The sequence below is a fragment of the Microtus pennsylvanicus genome, chromosome 3, assembly GCF_037038515.1.
Source record: "Microtus pennsylvanicus isolate mMicPen1 chromosome 3, mMicPen1.hap1, whole genome shotgun sequence".
Taxonomy (NCBI): Eukaryota; Metazoa; Chordata; class Mammalia; order Rodentia; family Cricetidae; genus Microtus; species Microtus pennsylvanicus.
The window spans coordinates 57,784,674-57,809,126 of record NC_134581.1 but is presented as its reverse complement, the minus strand read 5'-3'; the positions used below and the strand labels follow the sequence as shown (position 1 = coordinate 57,809,126).

At 38.2% G+C, this 24,453-nt stretch overlaps 1 protein-coding gene across 3 annotated transcripts in view; it reads right to left on the bottom strand.

Moving 5' to 3' along the window:
• Window positions 1-24,453, bottom strand: part of Pias1 (protein inhibitor of activated STAT 1) — a 110,867-nt gene that overhangs the window by 15,981 nt on the left and 70,433 nt on the right. For all 3 annotated transcript variants that reach the window (XM_075965567.1, XM_075965568.1, XM_075965566.1), the window contains exons 7-10: window positions 18,585-18,690; window positions 9,073-9,146; window positions 2,501-2,661; window positions 86-216 (exon numbers count right to left, since the gene is read on the bottom strand). In XM_075965567.1, coding sequence (XP_075821682.1) covers window positions 86-216; window positions 2,501-2,661; window positions 9,073-9,146; window positions 18,585-18,690 — 472 coding nt within the window. The remainder of the gene's footprint in view (window positions 1-85; window positions 217-2,500; window positions 2,662-9,072; window positions 9,147-18,584; window positions 18,691-24,453) is intronic.

The window sequence follows — 24,453 nt, the reverse complement described above, 5'->3', positions numbered from 1 at the left end:
ACTGCTTGGAATTTTCAAAAGTCTACATGTGTGAAAACCACGGTGCATCACAGCAGTGACCACCAGATCTGTGACAGCTACTCACCGTCAACTCCGTTGTAGGAGGCAGTAACTTCCTGCACTTCCTTTTTCGATCTCATGGGAGCCCACGAGCCGTCCTCCTTAAACTGTATTTCGTCACAGTCAGTACAGTATTTTAGGATTTCCATAAACAACCTAAACAGATAATCTGTCTTTAGTACAACAGTTTAAATAAAGACAAATGAAAAGTATGAATCTTAAAATACTTAAGATTTTCTGTTTTCTACAAGTAGTAATGGGAGAAAGAAAATAGAGCAGATAAATTACATTTGTTCTTAAAACCTAATGCTAAATAGGGAAAATAGTTACTCAGATTGTGTAACATTCATATAAAAATGTCAGGTAACTTTGGAAAAAAACCTAACAACTTGAAAAGTTATTTAGTGTGTGCTGGATGGGTAGGTAGGTGCCACAGTGCATGTGTGGAAGTCTGAAGATAACTTGTAGGAGTTGGTTCTCCAAACACAGATTGTCAGTCTCGGCAAAAAGCCAGCACCTTTTCTCACTGAGGCCACCTCAGTGGCCCCAAGATTTTTAAATATACAGATACATCCCAGTTCACAAAAACTGAGATGGTTAAGAAAAGATATCTAAAAACAAGATTCTCCATGGGAGTAAAAACATACACTAGTTATTTCTGAGTGGCGATTTTATATGTATTCAGTTTTCTTCTTAATACTATATACTTGCAACTTGCTCATAAAGTGTTACTTAATAAACTGAAGCTACACATATAAAACATACAACCACCTGGACAGTGGTGGTGGTGCATGTTTTTAACTCCAGCACTTGGGAGGCAGAGGCAGGCAATTCTCTGTGAGTTTGAGGCCAGCCTGTTTTATAGAGTAAGTTCCAGGACAGCCATGGGTACATAGAATTACTTGTCTCAAATAAATAAGCAAATAGACAAAACAAAAAATAAATAAAATGCAACCAACCGTTAAATCCAAATAAAGTAATATATTAACACTAAAAGAATAGGGGATATATGAAATTCATTGTGGCCAATTATATTATCTAGTTATAATGTTAAATGAAATCAAAAACTAAAAGTTATTAATAGCATATAATCAGAATTTATATAAATAAACCAGAAGTTATATCAAAAATGTCTTTTATTTTCTGTTCTTTCCATTTTTCAGAGAGAGAGAGAGAGAGAGAGAGAGAGAGAGAGAGAGAGAGAGAGAGAGAGAGAGAGAAAGATTTTATTCTAAGAAAGGAAAGAGCTAAGATATATACTATACAGAGCTGGTAAAATATTACTATTAATTTGAGTTTATAAGTTAGTTATTATTTTATTTCTGAAGAATCCAACTGGAAACAACACTACTTACTCATATTCTCCCAAGACTGACATCTTTAAAGCTCTGGGTTGTAAGTCTATTTATATATACATTCAATTGCTTGTATTATTCCCTTCAGGCTCTTATGCCTTCTATATACTATAAATAAACTGTCTTGTTTGAGTGTTTTACTGAAGAACACTGGAAATAATAGGAAGGCATTTTGCTTTTTCACAGTTCATTTCCTTGTTTCTTGTTCAGTGAAAAAAAGGCAAACAGAAACCTAAGGGAAGAGACAGATTCATGGCCAGATACCAATAGGTCAAACCCACAGAAAATGAATTTTAAGAACTGCTGATCACTGTAATGCAATGGTGAAGACAGAGAAAAGAAATACAAGATAAGGATAGAAACACAAGGAGCAGAACAAAGGGAGCCTCTATTAGCTGGCTGCCCTTTGCCGGGAGCTCTGACAGTGGAGAACAAGTTTTGATGGACAGGACAGAAGCCAGATCTAGTCTCTAGAAAAGTTGGCTAAAAGGTTCACTTTTAAAAGAGACCTTATTATTTACAAATTGTTTAAATTGTATGTGTTGGCTATGTTCATATAGAGTATGGAAAAGGGCATCAGATTCCCTGTTCTGGGAACTGAACCTGGGTGACCTATAAAACCAATATAGGCTCTTCACTGTTGAGCCATTTCTTTAGTTCCAAAGCTCTTATCTATCTATCTATCTATCCATCTATCTATCTATCTATCTATCTATCTATCTATCTATGAATGATGGATTTGAGTTAACCAGAACCTCATAATTTTATCATGGTTTCTCCAAAACACTCTGTAGGTCTTAGATATACTCAAAAGTATATGCATACCCTGTTTAGAACTACTGGTGCTTAAAATGGTAAACAACAGAAGGCACTGAAGGAAAAAGAAAATGCATGTGTTTTTAAAACAAGCTGAACATACACACATAAATGAAAAGTATTTATAATATTTAATTATTGATTTTTTTCAATAATAAAAATCCTATTTTGAAATTTTTACCACTAGGTTTTATCTCAAACCTGATGGCAACAAACTCAGATAACAGAGGCTCATTTTAACACACAAAGAGGAATGCAAACATACATACCCATCAATAATAAGGTGTTCATATGGAGCCTTCTTATCACAGACAGGACAAACCCATGTTGGTTTTTTTTCATTCATTTGGATATAAAGGGTTGCATCAAAACACTGAAGGTGGGAACAAGTAAGTGCCCGACATGGAATTGTCAGCCGCATTTTCCCAAGCTTTAAGAGAAGAGAAAGTTCAAATATTGGTATCTGTTATTCAAACTTAAGTTTTAATGATAATTTACTAAAATAGAATGTGTATATATTCTGATTTAAAGCATGTTGTGTGCACAATTTCTACACCTAAGGCTCAGTGAACATCATGGAAGAGGGGGGCAGAAAAACTGTCAGAGTCAGAGAAGCATGAAATCTGCCAACACTGTCTCCTAGAAAATGACAGGGAAGCTTCTCATCCACAATTCTGCACAACATGGCTGCCTGAACAGAACCCGCACCAACAGACATGCTAACACAGTACAGGGAAATCTTACAGGGTCCACTCCTAGACGAAGAACTATATGTAGGTAACTGAGTGATGCTGAGAGTAGGAGAAACAGTCTTCTCCAGGGATAAATCTAATTGGTTATCAGAGACCAAAAGGCCAGCTCTGAAATTATGTACATATAAGTAACAATCTATCATATAAACAGAGCAGGTTGTATTTATATATATTTAAAAATATATTGCACAATTACAAGTATATACAATAATAACACTTAAAAGAAAAAGAAGCCATGATTTTGAAAGGGGGCAATGGAGGGGGTACCTGGGTGATTAGAAGGAAAGGGAAATGGGAAAATGTTGGGTTTTTGTTTGTTTGGTTTTGGTTTTTCGAGACAGAGTTTCTCTGTGTAGCTTTGGAACCTGTCCTAGAATTCACTCTGTAGACCAGGCTGGCCTTGAACTCAGAGATCCGCCTGCCTCTGTCTCCTGAGTGCTGGGATTAAAGGTGTGCACCACCACCGCCTGGCCGAAAATGTTATATTTTAATTTCAATAAATTTAAAATTTTAATATAAAAACATGCTGTATCTGTATTGTTTCTGTTTCAATACACTGGAAAAACATAAGACACATTTTTTTTGAGAAACCTGCCTGCAGGTTAAACACTACAGTTTATCTCTGAACATCAAAACAGTGATTATTTAGTCAACTACAAGGGCCATTTACTACCATCTATAGCACTCTACCACTGAGTTATATTCCCAGCCTTCTCTCACTCTCACATTCTAAATCAGTCTTTGATCTGGAAAAAAAAAAGCATCTAATTAAACATTTAGAAAAAGGAGAGTCTTATTAACTCTGGCCAGTCATGGATATCAGTAAGAACTCTAGCTTCATCTTTGAATGACTGCCTAGTTCACAGGATGAAGTCAAAGTCTAGTTCACAGGATGAAGTCAAAATCACCCATTTCCTCCACAGTGTGAGGCATAGTGGCTGGGGACAGCTCGGAATAGAAAGCAGATATTGTGTACTCTGTATTTCTCTCCTCAATAGGCATCATCACACAGCCAACAGCCCTGGGTCTCAAGTATTGCTAGACAATTCAGGGATATTTTTCTTGCCTCATAATTGTTGAGTTGACACAGGCTGACTCTATTCCACAAATGGACGTCTTTTTTGTCCTAAGCTGCTTGTTTGGGCCCAAGGTAGAAACTTTGCCTGTGCACCTGCACAAGGAGTGCTGTATCATGACCACTATAGGGTCCCCAAAAGTCTGTAATGGCCACAGAGCCTGTAAGCTTCTCACTTTCTATAATGGTATTATTATATTAAGTTCATGGAAAAGGATTTTCTGCATATATGTGAGTTAAAAGAGAAAAAGGTTCTTTCTTGGCTTGCAAAAATTTCAGGGAAACGTGTAATTTCCTGGTCTACCAAGGAAACTAACTGTCACAGGGCCCTAAATTATTGTTCTGGTACCAATGATATACTGTACTTCTAGGGCAAACACTTGACCTCTCTGAGCCTCCTTTTCTATCTGGAAAGTAGCACCACTTCCTCCTTACTTCCACCGGATGCAGTGATGAAGAATTTAAAAAGAACAATGGACATGTGATCAACTTAAAACAGGAGAATGTCCATTTATCATATCCAAAGACAGGAGAGGAAAGACTCAGAGTAAAATGAGGGTGCTCTTCTCCTGTGTCCCAGCTCTACCCTTGAGTAAGATTATACTATTTGTTTGTGTACCTTCTCCTAGGAACAAGTCAGACTCATGTCCTTGTCCCTAGCTGTGGAAAAGCACCTGCTATACTGTAGAATGCTAGTCTTGTATACTGATAAACTGTCAGCTGTGCATACTCCAGTCCAAAGAGAAATTCGTTATGCCTGAAAGATGTGACTGACAGCTGGGACTATAGGAAGAAAGGTATGTGAAAGGAAAGCCTTCGAGAACTACCTCTTTCAAGAGTAAATTCTATGACCTGTCTCTTGGATTTTGAAACCATCTTTCTTCCTGTTTTACTGTCTCCATGAAGCATCAGGAGGGGCCTACCAGCTCTGCAGCTGAGTTTAGGGTGCTGGTACTGAGTCCCCACAGGACTTTAAACCTATGGTTTCTTCACTTCATATTAAGCATCCAATAGGAATTTGCATTTCACAGTTAAGGTCTAATTTAAGATATAAAAATTGAATTTGGGACTGAGATAAAGACAACAGAACATTTGCCTAACATGTAAGGAAGTCCTGAGTTCCTGTACTGTGTGTAACTCACAGATGTGCACCTGGAATCCCAGCACTTCCGAGGTAGAAGCTGTTGACAATCATCGTTGGACAGAATAGTGAGACTGAGGAAAGTCTGGACAATACAGTCCTTGGTTTCAAAAAACAAATGCCCCTCCCACTAAAAGTGTATTAAAATAAAAAGCTAACAATTTAATCTAGCACCATCAACTAGATCCTAACTTGGAAAATCTTGCTGGACTTAGCTAATGGCAAACAGGCAATAGTTTCTGCCAGAACAAATTTATTCTTTGTTTTTTTTTCTTTCATGTGCTTATGGAAATCAAATTGTAAGAAGCAAATACAAGTTCAGTAAAAGGTGTCATGAAGCTCTTTAGTTAGCCCTTTGTGCACACACGCAAGAAAACCATCCCAAGCCTTTGTGGTGACCTTCAGCAACAAGGTGACCTACAGTCTGAAAGCAAACTGATAGGTAAACAGTACGAGTCACAGATGGCATAAGAAAGCCGGGGTTAATGTTCAAATAGACGGCCTTTTATTAACTATAATACCAATGCTACCTCAAAAGAATTATAAAATAATTCTTATGTGAAAAGTCCTCATATCTCTGAATTTTAAAATCAATCACTAAAGATTTAAGTGTCTGTCAGACAAACATTCATTATCTCTAACCTGAGTGCTGAGCAATTTAGTCTTTTATTTACAAAGTCCTCTTCTCTCATGGGACAAATGGATGTTTGCAACATCCACAGACAAACGTAAACAAGCCCCACATGTTTTCTAGTTGAGGCTGACTTTACTCAATGGTGCTACAGCTCATAGTGCTGCATGAGAAAAAACTAAGTCTAAGTAAGTCTAAGCCAGCGTACACCAGCAATGTCATGACAAAGTGTACTTTTTCTTTATAAAAACCAAACATGCCGGGCAGTGGTGGCGCATGCCTTTAATCCCAGCACTCAGGAAGCAGAGGCAGGGGGATCTCTGGGAGTTCGAGGCCAGCCTGGTCTACAAGAGCTAGTTCCGGGACAGGCACCAAAGCTACAGAGAAACCCTGTCTCGAAAAACAAAAAAACAAACAAAACAAAACAAAACAACAACAAAAACCGAAACATGACTTAAGAAAAAAAAAACTCCTAAGTTTTCTATACTAATAAGTAATTATAAAATAAATTTCTAGTTTATTTTCTCTCTATAAACTCTAAATGTGCATTTGGGTTTGCAGGTCTGTTGCACAGCTCACATCTGACTTCTCAACACTTCCATCTCTGTTCTTAATAAATTAGAACAGACAATCCTCAAAGAACAAAGGCATTTTAATTATTTTTGTTGCCCTTAGCTAAATGGCACACAAATAACAGAAATTCATTTATTCTGAGCTCTGCATATTAAAAAAGAGAAATAGAAATGCACAGTAAGATGGCATATTTACACATTTCAAAGAACAAATCTCTTTTTATGATTCCATAAATTTGATATATAGATGAGTTATCACAACTGTATTTTATTTTTGAGAAAAAACATACCTAAAATATATGGTCTTGATGTTCCGGAATAACTGTAGGGAGGTATCTCTTTAGCCAGATAGGAACTCATGACATATTGTAATTATATATTATATATAGTAGGTTTTCTATAATCTGAATTCTGAAAGCAGATGCTAGTTTACAAGGAATTGCTAAAACTGTTGGAATTAATGAAAGAGGAGCACAGGGGACTTGAAACAAAAATTATAAGCTGGCTCACTAAATCAAGAAGTGTAAGAAGCAAAATGTGATCAACATTTCCTAGTAACATGGGAAAGCACCTGAAGCATAGAATGCGAAATCATTCCATGAATAAAACTGTCACCATATACCCTGGGCTGCTTCTTTACATGAAGACATTTTGTGTGACTGTTCAACATTTTATAAATATTACATATTAGTGCAGCTGTAAACACTTTCAAGATGGGAATGCAAAAAACAAGACTCTTCTAGTGATTTAAGTGGGAAATGAAGCTTCTGTGTTTTTCTAAATTTATCAAATCCCCTCACTTGGGATTTTATAATGAAACAAAACAGCAAGAAACCATGAAAAGGGAAATAGGTTAAGTCAGGACTTGGAGGAAAAAATTATTGGTTTTGTTGTTGTTGATTTTGGAGACAGGGTTTCTCTGTGTAGCCCTAGCTGTCCTGGAACTAGCTTTTGTCTACCAGACTGGCCTCAAACTCACAGAGATCTGCCTGCCTCTGCCTCCAAAGTGCTGGGATTAAAGGCATGCGCTACCACTGCCTGGCAAATTATTGTTTTTTTCTCTCTCTTACCTTCTACTTTCCTGATCTTTAGCCAATTTTATGCTTCTTTAAAAAATTGATTGTTCTTTTATTTTTCAACTATTTCCCCATGTATTTATCAATTTATTAAACAAGAACAAACCTAGTTTCCTTTACAGGCTATATTTAGGGTATTATAACATTTATCTAGTTATTAAAGAACTTTTAGTAATAATAACCTGGCTGGACAGTAGTAGCATACTCAGGAGGCAGAGGCAGGAGGACCTCTGAGTTTGAGGCCAGCCTGGTCTACAGCATGAGTTCCAGGACAGTCAAGGCTACATAGAAAAATCCTGTCTTGAAAAAATAAAACCCAACCTGACAATACTACTTTTCTGAGGGATGCAGGCTATAAAGAGGACTTGGAAGGATGCCCTTCACAGAGCAGATGATAGGGCTTAGCAGCTCTTGCACTGTGTTTCCTCCATGGCCATTAAGGTGTGTAATGAGTAGGGATCCCAGCTTTAGGAAACATGCAAAGGATAGAACTGAAAATTAACCATACACCAATGACTTTATATTCAAGTCAAGGTTTAGTAAATAATACAAGGCTTAGACATAGGACAAGTACCATATAATTTTTAAAAAACTTTTTGCTTCTTCAAGAACACAAGAACTACCATCATCTTAGGTTAGTGGGATCTCAATGTTGAAAACTTTCAGTATATTGCCTTTCTGAATATATTGAAATCCGGCAAATCAGAAAACACATGTGTCCTTTCATTCTTCATACATTTAAATAGTTAATCTGATTAATTATAGAACAAGAGATAATCAAAATGTCAATAATTTATTATTCATTTTCACCTTTCATATGAAGGCAATATTCAACTGCCATCCCTATGCTGGTAGGCCCAACTACAAATTAGGTATGAAATGAATTTCAACAACACATTTTTTTTGCTTATAGGTTTAATACTTTGGTCAAATCTTATGATTTGATAATTGTTTCATTCAAATGACTATTTCTTATAATTCCCCTTTCTGGCTTATAAGTGAGTATTCTTAATTCTTTTTTTTTTTTTTTTTTTTTTTTTTTTGGTTTTTCGAGACAGGGTTTCTCTGTGGTTTTGGAGCCTGTCCTGGAACTAGCTCTTGTAGACCAGGCTGGTCTCGAACTCACAGAGATCCGCCTGCCTCTGCCTCCCGAGTGCTGGGATTAAAGGCGTGCGCCACCACCGCCCGGCGAGTATTCTTAATTCTATAGGCATAAAGGAATTCAGTCAGGCACAACAGGATTTTCTCCTTTTCTCCTCTTCCCTGTTTTAAAAATTGAGACAAGGTTTAGCTCAGCTGGCCTTGAACTCACGGTAATCAATCTGATTCAGCACTCCAACCCACCCCAAGTTCTGGGATTTGTATCAGCAGGCTTGGTGCTCTCGTGCATGCAGAACGTGCGCATGCGCACGTGCATGTGTGTGGCACTTTAGAATTATTCAGCTCACAGTCTTATGTCTCAGTGTCTTTTCATTTTGATAAACTTTGACAAGTTTAGAGTGGGCAGATTCTAGAAGTAAGCAGAATTCTCATGCTCAGTACAAAGAATAAGAGTATATACCATTTTCAAAGGCAAGCGTAAGCAAACACTTACTGGACACAGAAGCGAAACTCGTAGGCTGGTGGTAGCTATTTCACTGTCTGGATCTGCAGTTAATTTCTCTTTAACTGAAATGCATCGAAGAGAAAACAAACAGAACAAGTTTATTAAAGACATTATCAATATAACATATTTAAAAAGGAGCTTACAATCTGAAACCTAAATAACTCAAAAATAATCTACTCAATCATGTTCTCATCAACTGGCTGGACAGCTAAGAGCAGTCACACTCTATAACCCATCTGAAGCCCCTGCAGAGTGATGGGACTGCATCACAGCCCACAGAAATGCTCAACAGCAGTTTATGTAACCAGGGATGGCTAGCCCCTTTTAGTTATTATTCTAAGACAGCAATGATTTTCTTTAAAATTTGATTAATTTGTATTCTTTTAAAGGAACGTAATAAAGAGCAATGATAAAAATAATTTATGTAAAGAAAAGGGCCGATTATTTTCTTTACCACATAACTGAATCCTGCAGCTTACCCATAAACCCACTGTGCTGTCTTTAGTAAATCAATCTGCCTCTATCAGTTTAATGTTACTTACAGTAAATCTGGAAGTCACACCAGATAATTTCTTAAAGTCTTTTCAGTTAAACTTCATACAATTCTCAAAAACGGAGGCACCAATAATTTTACTTTTCATGGCTACTCTTTTATTATCCTCCAGTTTACTATAAAGGATTCTTTATAATTCCCATGAATGGTAGTTTGAATAAGAATGGTCCCCACAGGTTCATACAATTGAATGCTTTGTGACCAGGGAGTGACACCATTTAAGGATTAGGAGGTGTGGCCTTGTGGGGGAAGTGTGTCATTGTGGGTGGGCTTTGAGGTTTCAAAAGCCCAAGCCAGGCCCAGTCTCTGCTTGTGGATCAGGATGTAGTTCTCAGCACCGCTGCAGCAAGTGCCTGCCTGTGTCCTGTCCCCCGCCAATACTTACCCACCCCCACCGGGCTCCTGCCATATTGACAATGGATACGCCTCTGAAACTGTAAGCAGCCCCCATTAAATGCTTCCTTTTATAAGAGTTGCCTTGGTCATGATGTCTCTCCACAGAAATAGAACACATAGACTCAGACACCATGTGCAAACCTGTGGCAGCAGTTAACCTCTGCAGACAGCATCAACAACAGAAAACATAGTCAGGAAATGACCAGGGATAATATTCCAAAAATAGGGGCCTGAGGTGGAGTAGTTGTGAGCACAACCACCTACAGTTTCAGAGCTGTTGTACAATAATTATAACAACACTGATAACTGAAGAAAACCCAGTGAGAGAAGGGCAAACAGATATGCAAATGTCTGGGCGCTGACTGCCATTAACAGAAACTAAGAAGCCAGCCTTTATGAAGTTGTGAGCACACACACAGTTTTGAATTTTTAGAAGGCCCAAGTTTTGGACAATCTACTAAACTTATCTCTTACATTAGGGAATCTCAAGCAGAAATACATCTGAATTCCACCTGGACCATTCTAATTTACAACTGATCACTACAGTAGACTGGGGAAGAGGGACATGAATGGGTGGTTTAAAAAGCTCTACACAGATTCTGACACCAGACTAAGAAGTTATTTTGCAGACTAGAAATCTGAAGTTTTCCAAGTCTGACCTTCAAATTCCAAAGTCACAAAACCTTTGGATTTTAGTTTGGAAAGCAGAGTCATCAAAACACTATACTAACTAATACTAAATATAAATTAGGAATTCATGTGTTTGTCACTATTCACCCAACCTTAGCTAATCTTTCTTAATATAATTGTCTTTCTTAATATAATTTGAAAGAATACTAATTTAATTAGTAGGGCAAAGTGACTTTGTAATCCCAGGAGGATTGCTATGAGTTCCAGGCCAGCCTGGACTACAGTATGAGACCCTGTTACAAAACAAAATAAAATCCCAATTAATACTAACAACCCCCTCAAATCTCCACTCCTCTGTGACAACAGAAAATAAACATGCAAATAGAATCCAAATGTGATTCTTAGGGTGTCTGAGCCCATAAACTAGGTAAGGGGGGAGCTGCCCTCATTGTGATGGGACTATCCAATTAACTGTAAAGGGGAGCTGGGAAGTGAACAGGACAGAAAGAAAAAACAAAAACCCCACTGGAATTTAGCTTTTGGATTTTAGTATTCATACCCGCATCCCAGAGCTCTGCAGCCATTGGCCCCAACTGGGAGTTACATCATTGGCCTATCTGAGTCTGTGGACTTAAGCTCAACTATGCTTCCCTGCTTCTCCAGTTTGCAGCTGGCACACTGTGGGACTTCTCAGCCTCCATAGACATGTAAGCCTTATGTCTCCCAATCTTCCTATTTTTATCTCCCTGGTTCTTACTCACTCTACAGGACCCTGAGTTAGACACTGTCTACTTTGCATGTCTTTACCATCCAGTCCAGCAGCACCCTCCTACACTGCAATGTTAACAGTGACTGTCTGAGCGTTGTGTAAACTTGCACTTAAATGCAGCAACAGCATAATATCAGCCTTCAAATCAAAATTCAGTGGTCAGTAATTAGGCAACAAACAGGAGGAAGAAGACACTGGGCCAGTAAGTCAGAATTCTGACTTGACAAGTCACTTCAGTAACTTTTTCCATAAATGAGAATAATATCACAGCACTGGATGAGTTTGACTCAATGAAAGATGTCATAAAATACCTAATAATATAATTAATAAATGCTAGTACTTAAAATGATTTGCACGTTTCCTTTCTCTTGGAGATAGATGTTCTGAAATCATGTTTGCAGATTTCTATTACAACAAGCAAACAGACAAAAATCTCCTTTTGTAGCAGACCAAATCATAGCCTTAAAATACCTCTTAAAAAGTGAGGTAACGTAGGTTCTGCTGCTCAGGCTGAGGGTTCAAATCTATTCCGTAATATACTGGCCATCTTTGATGCCATCTGGCAGCTCCTGAGGGAGAATGGCTAGCTGATCTCTGTACTGCAATATCAGAAGGAGCTGTGTGAACAAGTGTGTGCAGCACCAGCATGTGTCACACAGAAATCTCATTGACTGAGCTACCATGGCAGATGCTGACACAACCAGCCTTACAAAGGCAGTGGAATAATCTTCCAGGAGGCTGCTGTTAGGAGGAGTGACAAAATGGAACAAATCTCCTGAGAAACCGACAACACTTAACCAACTGAGCTATTTTGAATATGGGTAAAAAGTCTGTGACTCTTTTTAAGCTGTGAAGAAAACTACTAGCTTTACCATATTCTTAATGGAAATCTGTTAGTAATAAAGCATATCCCACAATTGGGACTGAACCCAGGGCCTTGTGCCTGCTGAGCAAGCAAGTTCTCTCCCATGGAGCTATATACCCAGTCCTGCCCTGGTAAAGACACTACCAGGGTTTTGACTGGACTGAATCTCTTGATGAATCTGGGGAACTGGCATGAGTTGTGCTGAGTCTTCTGCTCTCCTAACATCTGATGACATAGTTTGTCCATCTAACTTCAGTCTTCTGCTCTACTAACATCTGACATCATAGTCTGTCCATTAACTCAAGTCTTCTGCTGGGTTTCTCATAAGTTTTCATCACCTATACCTTGCACATCTTTTATGCCACATGTCTCTAAGTATCCAAAATTTTCCTGTTACACATTAGCAATAAATACAGTTCAGTTACATGTATTGATCAGGAATTCACTGATTCATGTTATTTGTTCTAGCAGCTTCTTTAGAGATTCTTTGGTTTTTTTTCTATGTAAATAATCTGCAAATAAAGGTAATAATTATTTATGCATCCTTAATCTTTATTTTTCTTTTCCTTGTTGAGCTGTGTAGGACCTCAGGGCAATGGTAGGCACCAACACTCTAACTTTATTCATAGTCTTACAAGATTCAAGTGTTTACCACTAACTAGGATACTTTTTTTTTGTAAATGTTTGTATCACTGATGTAGTTCCTTTCTTGTTTCATTAATATTTTGCTGAGAGTTTTATCAGGAATCGATGTTAAATTTAGATAACTGGCTCTTTTGCATCATCTAAGGAGATAGTAATTAAATAATTTTTCTTTTTCAGTTTTTCACAAAAAGTAAATTATAGATTAACTTTCCAATACTCAATAAACTTCCTGGAATACTATTTTTCATAAGGGACTTAAAATAATCAAAATACCTCTGAAATAGAAAAAGGGGGAGACTGTTTTCAAGGCTTGCTAAGAAGTCTCAGTAATTCCTGAAATAGATTCACATACCTATGGTCAACAAGTTTGTGACAAAAAGCCAAAGAAATTAAATGACGAAAAAATACTACTTTAAAGCAATATTGCTTGAACAGGTAGACACCTAAGAAGCAGGAAAAACAAACCTTTGTACCCTGCTAAAGACTACTGCCCTGTGATCTGTGGGAAGTTCTCTAGATATGGTTTTCTTGTTGTTACTATGATCTGCAGTGGTAAGAGTATTTTATGACTAAAGTTGTAACTAGTCATGTATAAAACTCATCTTGCTATTGGATCCATTTTTTGTTTTTTGCTTGTTTGTTTGTTTTTGAGACAGAGTTTCACTGTGTAGCCATGAAAATCCTGGAACTCACTCTGTAAAACAGGCTGTCCTTGAACTCAATGGATTTGCCTGCCTCTGCCTCCAAAATGCTAAGAGGAAAGGTTTACATCACTTTGCCCAGCTGGACTCCTATTCTTATGAGTTACTATTAGCTTTAGCAACATGAGGCTGCATTAAATAAATTGAAATATAATTTAATTTAAAATTCAGCATCTTAGTTGTACTAGTCACATTGTAAGTGTTCAGTAGCCATGTTGTTGGTGACTATCATATGACTGTTTCAATCATATACAATTATTTCAGACTGCCCTACTAGATGGTGCTATTCTGGGATATAAATGCTTGATTGCTCTCCTCCATTTTATCAGAATGTTTTAATTCAGTCTTTTAGAATTTTGGGGTGAAAACAACCAAACACATTAGGCTCAACAGAGGAGACAGAACACTTTGAAGTCTGATCTCTCTACACTTCCTTTCATCAGTTCATACCAATCACTGAGTACAGAAGCATATGCATGTGGAAAGCTGTGAGGAAGTCACAAATTTGACGTCACAAACAGTAACAATAATTCAACAAAATGTGAGAGTTTACTGTGCGTTAAGGAACTATGTGAGGCAGTGAGAACTCTAAGAAGAATGAGATAAAAGCCAGCAGAAAAGATGCTTAGTGTGGTCCCTTCCAGATGATGGGCACCAAGAGACTCTGGAGGTGCTGGGAAACAAAGGACCACTAGAGTGAGGCAGTGAAGCATAGAGAACACTCGGAGGAGAGGGGTAATATGTTTTTGCAAAGTAAAATATAAGAAGAGTAAAAGAGAGAACTGGGGAAGTACTAAGAAAGTCACATCAGTATTGTATGTCATACTAATGAAGCTGGAGATTTTACTTCACTGGTGTCAGGGGTTCAGGAGATAATGAGAATGGTAAGATCAGATAAGTTAGTAAGTTAGGCATCCAAGAAAGAGGCAAGAAAAGCCAAGAAAGGGGTGGAATATATCATTTAGAACGAAGCTTCTAAAGATAAAGACAAGATTTAAGGATTTATATGAGGGCAATGACAGAAGACATATTTGAGAAAGGTTTAGGTTGTCAGTTTTAAATTCTTGATTCTGGTGAAGTAGAACAATCTGAAGGTAGTCAGTTTATGCAATCTCAAATTGGAGGAGAGACCTGAATGGAGATTTATATTTGGGAGTTTGTACTAGTTTAAGCAGTACCAGTGGATGTGAAAAGCAGAACAAGCATGGAATCCCAGGGAACATTTACGATACACCCACATCTGCACCCCAGGGTCTCACTACATAGCCTTGGCTGATCTCTTAACTCACAGTCTTCCTCTCCCTCCCCATGCTGGGGCCACTATGCCCAGCAAGGATGCTTCTCTCCAAGAGTCCCCTGAAGGAACGTGGCTGAGGTCAAGGGAGGAGAGAATTTCAAAGAGAAAGAGGTTGGTATCAAATGCAACAAAGTATCCAAAGTAGAAATGCAGTGAGAGCACCACTGCAGTCACTGCCTGAGCACATTTAGGGGGGCTTGGAGCTCAAAGACTGTGAGTGGCATGGAGCAGGAACACAGAGCAATGCAGACCACCTTTGTTGAGAGCAATCGGATAAACAAGAAGCAGAGGTGTTTTTTGTTTGTTTTTATTGTTGTTGTTTGAGACAAGGTCTCACTGTCTAGCCTTGGCTGGCCTGTAACTTGATTTGTAGATCAGGCTAGTCTTGAACTCACAGAGATTAAAGGTGTGTGCCACCACTGCCCAGCAAGAAGTAGAGTTTTAAGGTATGAAGGAGACCTGACAGGACACCGTTAAGAACACTGGAGGAGACCACAGGAACTAGAAATGTGAGTGAAGGACCAGTGAGGTATCAGGTCGGGTTAGGCTGCTCCTGAGCACCGGCACCTCCCTTGCACTCACACCTCAGTTCTCAGTTGAAGAGTGCAGTCAGCTCTTTCACAATCTCATCTTTTAAATCCCATTTTCATTTCTGAAAAAAGCATTAATGTGGAATACAGTGCTTAAGAATGTAGGCCAGTGCAATACTCAGTGGGTTAAGGTACTTGCTGCACAAACTGACCTCCTGGAACACATGCAAAGGTGGAAGAAAGGGCTCCAAAGTGTCCTGACTTCCACCCAATACACACACTCTCTTTCTCATACACACATCCCCTCCCCAACACACACTTATTTTGCTTTTTTAATGCTCCAGAGCATTAGACTTGCCCCTCCTTGCTCATCCTCCAGCTGATGATCAGATCTTTCAAATCTGACCGTGTATTCCTGTTTAAGAATCCTGTTATGGCTTTCTATCACTTACCTTTACAGCACCAATGAATTTAGAGACTCCCACCCCCACCCCATCTGGGCTAGTCTCATCCTTTTCAATATTGTTATTTCCCTTTTCACTGGGCATATTCCCTTCCTATCCTCGGGCTTAACAACTTCTCTTCTTCCAATACTGTCCTTAGCATCACAGACAGAGCACTAGAATGCCCTGTGGTGTCTCTTCAGAGTTCCCTGTCTTCCTTTCTCAAGGCACAAATCACAACTATAACTTACTAATGACTTGGTTGGTCTTTCCCATCAGACTGTAAACTTTTGAAAGATACAGAGAAGGTATGGTCTTGTGTAATACTGTGCTCTGCTGTTACTAGATCACAGCAGATTCCTCATTTAATTTCTTGAACGAAAATATAGAACTCATTTCATTCTCTCTTGACGTTTTAATTGTGAGCCTAGCTTTTACTGGCTGAACGATTGCTCCAGTCCACAGAATGCATTTTCTCAATGAAAAGCCTAAATTTTAATATCAAGCATGGACCTGTAAGCAGACCTTTCTTACAAGGTTAAGAATGACTTACAATCAATGCAATTATAATCAAGCTCAAGTTTCAAAAATTCCCAAGAAAGTCTGGTGGTGGTGAAACACACCTTTAATCCCAGCACCCGGGAGGCAGAGGCAGGTGGATCTCTAAGTTCGAGTTCAGCCTCGTCTATGGACCAAGTTCTATAACAACCAGGAATGTTACACAGAGAAACTCTATCTTGAAAAACAAAAACAATCCTGAGAAGTGACATTTTCTTTTAACTTAAAACATTTTATTTTTATAAATATAAAATATAAATATATTTTATAAAATAAAGTATTTTAATTATTTAATTTTGGGGAAAAGTTATTTCTTTACTGGTAACATAGAGGTAAATGCCTTTAGTTAACTGCAATATATTCTTCACTGATAAAATCCAATTAATGTTACATTTGTTCACCTGGCCAACAAGATAAAATAGAACTGCCATAAAATTCACTCAGCCTAAGGCATAAGGATGCAAAATAACTAACTCTGGAATTAAGCAGTTTTGCTGCTTAACAGTAGCTGGATGGGGTTCCTAGAAATGCCAACCCAGTCCCCCATGACAACCTTTAGGTGGCGCTCTAGCTGCAAGTGCAGAAGAAATAAGAACCTGTGCAAACAACCCACTTTGTTGTTAAACCTGAAAGCTTTGCCTGCCTTCTTCCTCGGTATCTTTGTCTTTTCTACCATGTTTTACTATATAATTCCATAATTCTTTCTGACTAGCTGATATTTATCAATGTAGGGCAAGAATAAAGACTGTCAGCCAGAGATGACTCCAGATAGGCTGTAAAAAGAAAAAAATGCCTCTCTTGTACATTTCTTCCAGGTAGATGTCTAATTCTTTCTTTTCTGTCAGGATCCCCACTATTTTCTTGTCTCTGACTCATGGAGCCTCCATTCCCTTAGATGTACAAACAGTGCTTTTGTTTTAGTTCCTCTTTTGACTCAGCTCAGATGATCCTCCTGCCTCAGCCCTCTGAGTAGCTGGGGCTATAGGTGTGTACCACCATGCCCAGCTATTCTCATTTTCAAAGGAGCCTTAGTATAGAAAAAAATGTCCAGTTAACTACTGCAGGTGCTCAGATCAACGAGGGTGTTGGGATCTGTCACTCTGCTACAGAAACGGTAGAGAAGTATATACGTTGTGCTCTAAGGGAGCTGCGAGGAAGTTGGCCTAAGCATCCTATTTCTTCCCATCAGAATGCTAACACCAAATCCTGAGAATAGGCTGCTATTATGAACTCATTTTAAGAGCTTCAAGTGCAGGATGTGGTAGCCCATGCCTACAATCTCAGCACTGGAGCAAGAGGATCACAGCAAGTCTGAACCAGCCTAAGCTAGAGTCCAGGGTAGCGATCACACTATTGCATGTGCTGCTTCCTAAAACACCGAGACTCCGCCTCTAAAATCTCCTTACAAAGAACCCACATCTTTTGAAAAGAGAATTAAGGAAGAACTTAGACCACCTCGTAAGAAAAGTTAATGATGCTCGAAATTTGAGACAGAAGTCCATATGCAGACCTTAATTCCAATTTTAACATATCAAAATGAAACATCCGAGGAGGAGCTGTATGTGTGTGGGGTGGTAGTGATGGTCATTGTATGCATGGGCAAAATATTTTCTAGAAATCATGTGTTGCAACCTATTGTTACAGATAAGAAATTTGAAAATGTGTCCAAGGTCCATCCCACTGAATTCTTTGGTTTGGGTAAAGCAGCAGATAGCCATCATATGTGCATTTCTCCTGGATCTAAAATATCCTTGAAAACAAAAATAATGTTCTTGAAATTCATGCCAAGATGTCCTTTCCATCTCCTAAAATTTCTTAAACATTGGTTTTAAGAAGTTGTAATAAAATATTGCATTCAGGAAGTAACTTTACAAAGTAAATATTAAGATCTGTAAAACACAGATCATCAAATATAGTTTCACAACAAAGACATTAGAACTACCTTTAGATATTAATTTAAAATCTCACAATACTAGGTTCTTGGAGTTTTTAAACCTCTACAACAGGCTCTGGTTTAAAAAAAAAAAGAAACACTAAAATTTGAGTTGCGAAAAAAATACTACTCTAACAAGATAGTTTAGCTGCATATATGAAGTAAGTTTATCATACGTACTTAAAGCTCTAGAATGATCCGGATTCCTTATTCCCTTTGCTCGTAACCTCTGAAGAAGAACTGTTGAGGACAACTGTTTTACAAGATATACTGCCATGGAATAGGTCTGGAAAAAAAAAAGATGTAGAAAACCAATCACATATTTAAGTAAACAGCACATCTATTTAATCCCACAGTGACAGGGAAGGAAAACTAACCCTTATCGCAGCGCCTACTGTGTGTCAAGTACTGTCTTAGGTGTTCTGGTAGGTAAATCCTGATTGATACGCAGCTCAGGTGGTTAAAAACCTGTTTTATGTGTGTGTGGATGAGAAAACTGAGGTAGCGAAGTAAAGAAATCTGGCCTAACTTTTAGCAAGCATCAAGCTGAGAACTTCAACCTAGGGCTGCTGCACTCATTAGCCCTGAGTGCTTGAAGTTAACAGATTTAAGATTTTTATATGAAAGAACATTATTAAGACTAAATATAAGCCAAGGCTGCTAAGATGTTGAAGGTATCATAAACCGTATTTAGTAGGTATCACATATTCTAAAATATGTAGCTATTAAATATTAATAATGAGATGGGCTGTAAGTTCACTTATTTAGTGCCTCACTATGCCTGGGGTACCACTAGATCCTAAAGACACTTAGGCAGTGTGCACATCATGCAGGTGAATCAGTAAAAGCTGCACAGAGAAGCGCTGCTTGAAGATGTATTGGATACTCAGTGCCTACAGGGGCTACTTGAGAAGATGGTACAAAAAACAGGTAGCAAGCCAAGCTGGACGAAGGGTGTGTTATTGGGAAAGAGGAAGAGAAGAGGGCCAAGAAGGGACAAGAGAGAAAGGTTAAAGGATCTTTTTCTGTTTCATGCTGGGATCAAGTAGATCCAGACACTTTAAAAGAAGCGAGAAAACAGAGTTACCATCTTCTTTATAGCAACAGTTTTTAAGGCATTCCTGAAATACACTACAGATCTTATTTCAGCTTTGCCTGCAGCCTATAGGAGGAAACAGGTGGTACTGCTCTATCTTGAAAGGCTGATGAAACTGAGGCACAGATTACACAATATGCTTATGATCATGTAACTATTTGGATGGGTGGGCAGTACAAACCAAGAGGAAAGGGCAAGGACTACAGGAGTCAGTGAGCAAGGGCCATGCAGTTCCACAAATTCTTGCTTCTACATACCAGAATTCACTAGAACCTCTTAGCCTAGCCCTACGAACATTCTAATCTAATCCATCCTGCACTGTTAAGAACTAAAGTAAGGGCCCCATACATGTTAAGAAGGCACTCCACCACTGAGCTATTTTTCCAGACTTAGCTTTATACTTTTAAATATGTATTTGCCTCTTAGCAACAGGAGGACACATCCTACAGAACCCTCTGCAAGGTTACACTTCCTGTGAAGTCCAGAAATCTATCTAGGATCACACGCTGAATATTTTCTGGGGAAAAGAAACCCTGAGATAGCGAACAGCAAATTTACTTATAAGTACAACTCAGTATTTTAAAGAAAAATAAGTAACTTTACAGTGTGCCTACATTTTAAAGTACATGACTTACTAATCTAATACAGAAGTGGTAAAGCATCTTTTAGGAGGAAACCCAAACCCTGTTTACCATCATTCCTTAATTGCTTAATGCTTCAGGTCAAACAGAAACAGGAGAGATGCTAATCAACAATGAGACTCTGGACTGACAGCTTCAATGTTCAAACTTGGAAATACCCCAAGGCTTTCTATTAGTATTTATGATGAGATCAAGGTAAAAAAAAAATCCAGTTCAGTGAAAAGGTACGTGTGCTCTAGTGGAAACATGTAGTCAGAGAAGAAAATAAAAGCTGCAGGAACACGAGAAATGAAATTCCCCTTGTACCAATGTCACAAGGGGATATTACACAGAAAGATCCTCCAAAACAGTGGCTAAGTAGACAGTATTTCTGCCTACTTATATATATCCTCTCACAATGTTAATTTGTCTGCATTTCTCCCCAAAGTCTGTAAAACTATAAGTTCATAAGATACTTTCTCCATAAACAAAACATTTGGTTCTTCTGTCCCCCTACATAATAGTGTCCAAATGATTCCTCCACTCACACGAAAGTTTAACAAATGCTAAATAAAGTAAAATGCCACAGAATAGAGCAAGAAGCTACAATACGCTTCTCTCCTTCAGGTACTGTGTGGAGTTAACTTATTTTCTTTGAAAAGACAAATTTCCTCCTCCTCGCTTCCTCTTCCCTGACTGCTCTCTTTGTACTAGGGTTTCTCTAGAGCTTCCTGTAAGTTAGACAATCCTTCCACTAGGATAACTCAATCTTGTTTTTACTTTTTTACTTTGAGACAGGTTCTCACTCAGTTACGCAGGCTGGCCTAGAACAGATCAGGCAGGTTTTAATTTTGAGATTCTCTTGCCTTAGCCTCCTGAGTAGGTGGAATTACACCCCTACACCACCAGGCCAAGCAATAGAATATCAGTAACACAGCCCAACATTCTGCATGGACTATTCAGAGCAGCCTCATAAGGTAAATTAAACTAGTGATTTTAAAATAATGTAATTATGATCTGAGATTTACAAAATAATCTCGTTTTACAAAAAAAAAACAAAAAACAAACAAAAAAACCAAAAACCAAAAACACACATACAAAAACCTTGTTGTGTGTTTTGTTCTGGGGGGGGGGGAACACGCTATACACTAAAACCAATGGCAACACATGAATTAGTTGAAAGCAAAAATATAACCCTGATAGGTTTCAAAATTATGCTATAAAATTCAAAATTTATTTCTGCTTGCTTTTGTTAATAGGCAAGGCCTCGTGTATCCCAGGATGGTCTTATACTTGTTATGGAGTCAAAGATGACGTATTTCTGATCCTCCTGCATCTACCTTCTGGCTACTAGAGAACAGATATATGTTACCACCTCCAGTTTATGGAGTGCTTAGGCTAAAGGCATGGGCTTTGTGCATGGTAGGCAAGTATTTTACCAACTAAATTACATTCCCAACACCCAAAATCCATTTCTAATAACAAAATTCAGCAGAAGAGGAATATTATAAATATATAATATATAATTAATGTAACTAAGTTCTAAACTAATAGTGGGTCTGGGCTTGACGGCACATGTTTTTAATCCCAGCACCCAGGAAGCAGAGGCAGGTGGATCTCTGTGAGTTCCAGGCCAGCCTGATCTACATGAGTTCTAGGCCAGCTAGTGAGATCCTGCCTAAAAACAAAACAATCAAGCAAGCAAACCAACCCCTTCATGGTGGGACTCAGAAGCTATGAGCACTTGAGGACCAGAGGTTAGGGTTTTCTTACAAAAGTTTCTGACTAGTGATGGAGACAGGAAAACTGCTGGGGTCTGCTGTCTTCTGTTAGGTCTGGCTACCTTGCCTCAGAGGTACATCAAAGAGTGATAGAAGAGGACACTGATGCCATCTCTGGCTTTTATTTATACACACACACACACACGCACACGCACGCACGCATGCATGCGCATGTACACACATTCTAATACTAAATATTATGACAGCAGTAATATTCTCCTTAACAAAAGAACAATAAAGATGTTGAGTAGCACCTATGATATGTTTAAAAAGTTCTAGCTAGTAGAAGAAATAAGGCATATGTTATGTATTTGTGTAAATGACAATATCAAGTTATACACCACCTTCCTGGAAATACAAAAAGATCAACTAAAAAAAACCCCAAAAAACCAATATCTAAATTTAAGTAGGAAATGTCCACAAACAAGAAGGTTTAGAGTAAGTCAACAATAAATAAACCCTATAAAATTTAACAGGAACAAAAGATACACTGGAAATAGCAACTAAACCAACACAGGAATTACAAAGGATACAGGACATACAAAGACAGATACTAAGCCTAATCAGTTACAGGGGAGCATTGAGGAAAATTTGAGTAAATGGAGAAACACAGTTCCTAGAGTTGATAACAGTGAGTATTACCATTAACTACCTCCACTTCCCAGTTCCCTAACTTCCACCTGTGATTCTACAGAAATCCTACTCAAGAATCTGAGGAAGACACCTAGAGGTTGAGTGAGGAAAGGAGAGGAAGGCACATGGTTAAGTAATTCCACAGTTCATGTGGAAAAATAAATGTGAAGAGAAGGTTCACTGTCTCATGCTAATAACTTTCCCAGACACATTAAAATTCTCCCTCTACGACAAAGAATTCTCAGTCTCACATCCTTCCAGTTCATCTCCTCTCTCCTAAGTGACAGGCTTATAATTCAACATCTCTACAGCTAGCTTTCCTCCAGCCCATAACAACAGAACACTCCAATCTTCTATCAAAACTATTCCTGCTAAGGTCACTTGTGTGTTCTCAAGTTGAACAGTTATTTTGCGTCCGTAAGTTTATTCGTGTGTCCATGTGGAAGCCAAATATTGACATTGGGTGTCGCTTCTTAATCACTCTAGGCTAAGGCTCCCATGAACACTTCTGGAATAGTTGGTTCCTAAGATGTGACTGCTGTATGATTTGGGCATCTACCTCAACTACTTAATGATTCTAAGGAGTAGCCCTGTTCTAAAAGGAAACATGCAAACTTTCTCCTTAAAAAGAGAAAATGCTTACCTTTGACCTTTCCTACAAAGCCCTGTGTGGTTTGCCCTTAAGTCACAGTGAAACCCTTTCAGCTGCTTGGCAAAGCAGAGGCTCATCCCTGCCACTGGGTTGCTGTGTTTCCTCTGAATGTTTCCTGACTCCCATCCTTCTCCTAGCTCTTCTCTCAAGTCATTGCATCCATAGGGAAGCCCTTTCCTGAACTCTCTTCTCTTTCAAGTCCTTGACTACCCTAAGATCCCAGTCATTTTTCCTTTATGCACCTAAACACAAAGACATTTCTTGGTGTGTCTGTATGGAGCCCCCAGATCTCAGGCCCCAGAAAAACAAGGGTGTGTTCTCTCTACACTATGCAGTGACACACAGTCAACAAATCTTAACTCATGGGTATCCTAGAAAATGAAACCTAGGCTAAGAAATAGTATAGAAAAAGTTCAGAAACAAAATATAAAAAATCATGTAACAATGATGGCTTCAGAGCTACCATTTACTTAGAACTAGGTTAGCTAGTAAAAATGAATTTCTCATACAACATATGAATTCAAGATGGATTAAATAGGGGCTGGAGAGATGGCTCAGTGGTTAAGAGCACTGACTGTTCTTCCAGAGGACCTGGGTTCAATTCCCAGCACCCATATGGCAGCTCACAACTGCTTGAAGATCCAGTTGCAGGGGATCTGACACCTTCATACCAATGCACATAAAATAAAAAAGTTAAAAAAAAAAGATGGATTAAATATTTAAAGATAAAACAAGAAACCTTTGTAGTTTAGCAGTCTAGCTTATTAACAGTTTGGCAAGCATGGGTAGACAGAGGATGATGGGAAGAAGAAAAGAGTACAAAGCAAAAAGCTGGTTAACAATTAGTGCTATGAAAATGTAAATCTACATACAAATAACCACACAGATTGAAAAGCTGTATCAAAGGGTACAAGATGTATCAAACGGTAAATTCAACATATTAAATCTAGTAAGACAACTAAAAAAAGGACAAAAAAAGAAATGGACATAGATGCAAATTTAAAATATTAATAGTTATAAAAACCAAATATGTTCATTCTCACCAAAAACAAAAGGGGTACTAAATGCTAACATTTACTTAATGGTGAAGAATTTTAAAAAGATAATATTGTTGCAGGCATGCAAATAAACACTAAAAGTCAGAGAACACATTTGTACATCTTTGGGGAAAGCCATCTGTCAATGCACACAAAACTTCTTAAAATTCCTCATATTCTTTGGCTCAAAAATTCTACTTATGAGAATTTACTGTAAGGAGATCATCATG